A 6,611-nucleotide genomic window follows, 5' to 3' on the forward strand; every position below is an offset into this window, starting at 1 on the left:
TGTGCGGTACAGATTCTTGGTAAATCGATTTTTTTGTGGTTTTACCTCCCTACGTGAATAGTTTTAGAGGGAAGCGAGAGGATAAAAGTGGTAAACATTTTTGTATCTTTTTTGAGGTCCCAAAATTAATATTCTCGGCATAATTCAGCTTGTTCGTATGATTTTTATGCGTCAACTCTCTTAACACTGGACTAAAAGAGTGTTATTCAAAGGTAGAAGCAAGAATTGTAGCAATTTCTTGCGAAGAAAAGACGACAGTATTAAATATTTACCTACTTTAAGAAACTCAATTGATCTCAATATTTAAATCCAGAGATTTTCATTTCTATGACCATTTTCCAAAATTCCAAAAAACAGAGAAACTGCATTAAGTCGCTGTTGCACTAATTAATATGTATTTTCTCCGATCATGTATCAAACATGCATTTATAGTGTTATTTATTTTATTTTTCATGAAGGTTAAATATTGTTTTAAAAGTCTTTGGATAAGTAAGTACTTTCATTATCTATTAGTAAACATTTCATCAGTCAATACTACATTTTTTAATCACGATCAGTAAATATTATTTTAAATTGACTTTAAGTAAAACTATGTACTTAAATATGCCGTTTAGTAGAAATTCCAGATACTTTAAACTATAGATTACAAAAATGTGTAAATTCCACTATTAAAAGCTGAAATAATAAACAAAATGTGTTACTAAGTATTTGGCAGCGCCTTTATTGGAAATTTGCCATAGAACTAATTGTGTAAAGTATGTTTATAGTTTGGCAGTGAAATTTGCATATGTTTGTTGCCAATATTGATTGATAAAGTCTGTTGTGTGAAATGCACCAAATGGAATAAAAAATTTTAATGACGATTTCGGCGAGCTGCACACTCCTCAAAATTCGCTTAAAAGTATATAGGGCACTAAAGAAAAAAACACAACTGAAAAAATCATACAAAAGTTCTAAAAGGTAATGAGGTGTAGCTGATCAGAAATCTGTGAAGATGTACAGCTAAATTTGCTTTGTTTTTTTAAATAATCGTATAATTCAAATAAAAGTTGTAGATATTAAAAAGTTCTTTACTTTGCAACTTTCTAAATTAGAAATAAATAAACAATTGATTGAGATTGCAGAAAAACCTTTTTTTTGCAGTAATTTATAAATGTTAATTACTTTGTTTTTTGCTTAATGCCATATAATATAACTGCTAAAAATAGTGGCAGTTAATGAGTTATTAAAGTATGCTAAATTTCAAACAGATCCACTAAATAGTTTATATGTTATTCAATTTGTTTATTGGAGAGCGATTATTTAAACAACTGTACTTGCCTAAACAGTAACTAAGGTATTTAGCAAATCGCAAATCGATTCTTTGAGGCTTAAATTTTAAGACATTAAAAAAATTTCAACACTTACTCAAAGCTGTTATTAAAAAAACCATTTGAAAAAGGGCTGACTTTATAGCTTCGAAACATTTACACAGTTGAGTCCATGGGTCTTTATCTTTATCCATGTGTCATCATTTAAGTAAAGCTATATGAAATTAGTAGGAAATTTACCCCACGCAACAGTAGGTGCCAGAAAGAGGGTTGGAAAGTTTGGGTTTATATTTTTTATGTCTTTTGGTTGGTGTCTAATTGAAAGTTTCCCGTCCCCAAGGCAAATTCTAGATCCGCCACTGATCAGATATCCCAAATTCTGAAAGCGCGTTATAAAGAAGCTAACAACAAACTATATCTAATCTAATCTAATTTATTTCACTTGCTTTTTAAACAGCCTTCTTATTTTTCTTCTACATTTCCTCTTCCTGTATTCTCTTCTGATTGTAAGTTTTGCATTTTTGTTGCTTGTTTCTTTTCTTCAACTGCTGCTCTACATTTTTCATCATAAGATACCTCACATAACTTCTATCATTGTTTCTTCTACAGCTTTCCTTATTACAATTTTTATTTGTTTCCCTTTCTCCGCTGTGTGCTGTTTTTCTAAGTATCAGTTGAGTTTTCTGTGCAGATCATTTTGGTATTCTTCTTTGCTGGTTTTTGAATACTTATTGCATTTTTTCTGTCATTTAGTTGTCCATTTTGCAACTGTCGCGATATTCTGTAGTAATTTTGCCACCGCAAAATAGTGATCAAAGATGAAATTTAATCTGCAATACATTCTGTCATTGGTTGGCTGTTACCCATCTATTTGAGATAACAATGTTGTGATTTTGGTTTATTTCGTTGGCTCCTGGGATTTTCCATGTCCCCTTATGAAGTTCCTTTCGCTGGAAGGTAGTTACACACTTATACATAAAAACAACTATTCGACATAGCTTTTACAAACTTATCTCTCCACTTTATAAGGTTTCTTAGCATGTCTAGGGCGATTTCATTTAGGACATTAATTATATTGCTTGATAAAAGATCTCAATACTATGGTTTAAATTTGTTTTGTAAACTTTCTGTTCTGTTTCCATAAAAAAATCCAAAATGGTCAGATGATCAGGTGGAAAAAATATCGGTCCATACCAGCATATCCATCAGTTAGAAAAATATTCATCCAGTCATCTTCTTATCAGCAAAGTCGAATGTGATAAACAACTAACCTCTTAAAATACTAGTAGACAACAAAAAAACCCAATTCCTCTCCTAGCAAGTAATGTAGTGCCTATAAGCCACCCTTTTTAAAGTTTTATGTTTGTTTTGTTTTGTTAATTGTGTTCTGTTTGTCCCTAATTGTGTTTTAATTTATTATTTTAACATTTGACATCACAATTCTCTGCCTAGCAGAAATTAAATGCTCTTATTCAAAAGTTGATAATTACAAGTCAAAGAAATTGCACACCCACAAAATAGTACAAGTATTTTCATTCATTGTCATATAACTGTCCTCTTTCTGTATAAAAATTTTTCAATAATTTAACACACATTTCAAAATATATCTCTTTAATAAATGTAAATAACTTTAATAATTCACATCACATTTTCTTTCAACAAACAATAACATATACCTTACTCCTATATCATCTGTTAACATCACTCCCCTCAAGAAACTTCCTCTTAAGTTGTCAGACAGTTACAACATTGACCGAAGATCACTCATTATCAGTAATACGGGATAGTTTGAACTATGTATCACCAATCACTATATAAAAACTCTTGTACAGGAATGTAAGTAGTATTTTGTTTATTTCTAATTTATTACAATTCAACAGATTTTTTCTCTTACCAATTTATGGGTTGTTACTTTGTCTGCTAAAGCAATTTTATGCATATTAATAAACAGAGACATGTAATATTGGCATAATTACTAAAACCTTTTTTTGATCTATATTCTTATGAGACAGCACCCTAATATGGCCTTTTTATAATTTCAGCATTTAATTTACTTTGTACCACTGACCTGATGATGCTTTGCAAATTTTAGAAAGCGAAACCGGTCGTCTTGGGTAGTAAAATATTAAATTGATTGTGAGTAAGTCTAATTTATTTCTTTTTTACCTCTTTTTAAAATGGACTCACACAAGCAACACATTCATGATGTGATAAACAACCTTCATGCTGAAACTACATTTGAAATATACTTCCTGATTTAACATCTCCAGAAAATGGGGTCCAATTATTCGATCTGGTAAAACAACAAACCAAACATTTACCTTTCTAGCAAAGTAAGTACATATTACATTGAATTCTGCAATAAAGATTTTTACTACACCAATACGGACTGTTTTGGGATAAAATGGTCCCATTTGTTGTGAATATTGCTTCTTCATAAAATAAATTATAGTCAAAGATCCGGCCAAGTTTTACCAATATTTGAACAAAAGTCAAGCCTAGTGTCATAATCACAATCTTGGAAAGTGTGAATAAATTTTGGTAAACTTCGTGCAAAAATATATAGAGACTTACATAAAACTAGTAATAAAATTGAAGCCGATTTTGAAAAATTTTCAAAAGATTTGTTTCATTTTTAGGCTTTTAACACAAGTAAATGACATTTTTAGCTAAAAGTAAAAAATAGTCTACTCAGGGGCCACAAATCCATGGACATACTGTATAAACTATGTTTGCAAAATATACTGAAAAGAACTTCTTTACTCAATTTAGTATAGAATTCTTCTAATGATAACACTTGTCTTTGGATTTTTTCTATTACTTACTCTCTGTAGATCTTAATAAAATCTTTAGATCTCTTCCTCCCCAGTCTCTTCTGTTGGTACATATACAGTGACCAATATCGCATTATGTAGTCTTCATTTCAGTCTTACCGTAAAAATTTTTTGCTCATTGTAATGAATTGAAAAGTAGTTTTAGAACATTTCATTGATCTTTAATTTAAAAACTGATATTCTGCAACATGGTCCTTCAAAAATCACAAGCCTCTAAAAATACAAACCGAAAAACCAGAAACGCAATTTAACTGCCTATATAGTATTTATTTATTACATCTATCATTTTATTTCATAGTATGATCAATAAATATGCATTTACATTTTGTCAATTGCTCTATAGGTCTCTCACAATTACTTCTCAAATCTACTTGTCAAAGTTCTGAGCCATGTAGCCAGTCTTCTTTGAAAATTTCTTCCTCCTAATGTATATTTTTCCTCTGCCATCACATATTGTTAATCATCCCATCTCTCTCATTGCCTCAATATTGGTTTGTCTCTGTGTTCATAATAGCCACAACATATGTCTGTAACCTATTTATATGTTATTGTTTCACTGTCCAACTGTCCATTCCATATAACAATGTTGAGAACTCATCACATCTATGTATTCTAGTTCTTATCTGCCAAATAAACTTGCTTACAATACTGGTCTTCACTTGTTTTATTATTGTTGGGTTTGATAAAGTCCCTAATACATTATTTATATAGTTTTCTGGTTTGTGTGTGTTGCTTTTTTTTGTAATTACCACAATACTTAATCCTTTTAATGTTTAAGATCATAGGTAATTCTCACAGAAATTATTTATATCCTTGACTAACTTGGATTTTTTCTGCTGTACCTGTAATTGTGACCATATTATCAGTGAATCATATATTTATCACATTGCCATGGATTATGATTCCTTCTTTTTTTGATTTCAAGGCTTCTTTAAAGATTGATTCTTTTATATTTAAAAATCCACCAAGACAGAGCACATACCCCATGTTTACACCTCTTTTATCTGTATCTTTTAGCGAAGTTCTTCTTCTTTGTGTAATTGGGATGGGTAATCTGAAATCAAATCAAATCACATCAATATTCTGGGATTGTAAGATTTGAAATAATCTTTTGTAACAGAGAGACCCTGGCAAATGCCTGTTGAAAGTATATCTAGGTATTTTACTGAAGGTATAAATTAAACTTTATCAACAAAACTTTGTCTAAATTATTCCTAAATTGTTTTAATTCATTCTTCTATTCACCTGGCACCTTTTAAGATTGACATCACAAATGTCTTGCCTTGGAATTAATTTTAAAAAATTCCAAAATCATCAAACCAATCAAATAAAATACAAATTATTGGCATGTTTGTTAACCATATCACAAAAGGATTAATATAATATACATATTTTTAACATTAAAAGGTGACAAACCAGTTGCTGTTAAAAGTTGATCACTCCTGCATAAGCCTATAAATCACACACTACCAAACAGGTTAGGTAGTTGTTTCTCAGAACAGGAAATAGCAGATGAGATGAATCATGTTAAGAGTCATCAGCAGCCTAAGTATGCCCAGGGACTCCTTATAAACAATCATTTCAGAAATACCTACTTTAAGAATAAAATATGTTTAATATTCCAGCTGAAATCCAGATTCCTTTGTTCAAGTATAATCTAGGTAAACATTTAGCAAAATAGTTCTTGTACTTATTTCGATTACAATAACTAGTTGGATCCATAAATTTAAAAAGTTGAAAGGTTAGAAATAGTATGTTTTATTTCTAATACACAAAAAAATCTTTTACTTAAAACAAAAACACTACACTTTGAATTTTTAACATTTCTATTTATTGTCTTATATTTTAAGACTATTCAAGCTAAGTGTTATTCAGATAACAATACATTCAATAAATAGGCCAACAAAATATAAACAAATCTCATATCAAACAATACACATATGTAGGTATCAACAACTCACCTAATAAAGAATTTACTGGTATATCCTCATTGTATACACTTGTCACAAACAATACCAAACACAGAAAAATCACTAATTTCGTCCTCATTGTACTGAACAAAACAATTCATAATCAATCACATTATCCTCTACGAAAAAAACTAATTCACGAGTCAACTATTCACTACGAGATATACTGTATACTACAAACGCTCACTCTCCAACTGGTCGTTCTTGTTTTTTGTTGTTCTGTTTTCAGTTCAGTCAGATGAGCTTTTCTATTTCCAATTTCCTTTTGATTGCGGAGTGTCAGTATCCGACATCTACAGTCGATTTCTGTCATTACAAGAATTTGAAATCTGCTTAGCCTGACATCTGTTAGTGAATAATATTGTTAATTTTTAGAGTATTCTATATCGATACATATTTATGTATTAAATACTTATTTTTATGCCAAATTGAGCATTAGAAATTTATGAAATTAAAATAAGTAAAATAGGTTTTAACAAAACCATTATCGATTATAG

General features: G+C 30.0%; 1 protein-coding gene across 1 annotated transcript in view; it reads right to left on the reverse strand.

The window, feature by feature from the left end:
• Positions 1–6,364, reverse strand: part of Meltrin (disintegrin and metalloproteinase domain-containing protein meltrin) — a 223,695-nt gene extending 217,331 nt beyond the window's left edge. Inside the window, 1 exon segment of the mRNA XM_072542743.1 lies at positions 6,106–6,364. Within this exon segment, the coding sequence (XP_072398844.1) occupies positions 6,106–6,193 (88 nt within the window). The 5' untranslated portion in view covers positions 6,194–6,364.
• Positions 6,365–6,611: the final 247 nt, after the last annotated feature.

The sequence above is a fragment of the Diabrotica undecimpunctata genome, chromosome 9 (assembly GCF_040954645.1).
Source record: "Diabrotica undecimpunctata isolate CICGRU chromosome 9, icDiaUnde3, whole genome shotgun sequence".
NCBI classification, from domain to species: Eukaryota; Metazoa; Arthropoda; class Insecta; order Coleoptera; family Chrysomelidae; genus Diabrotica; species Diabrotica undecimpunctata.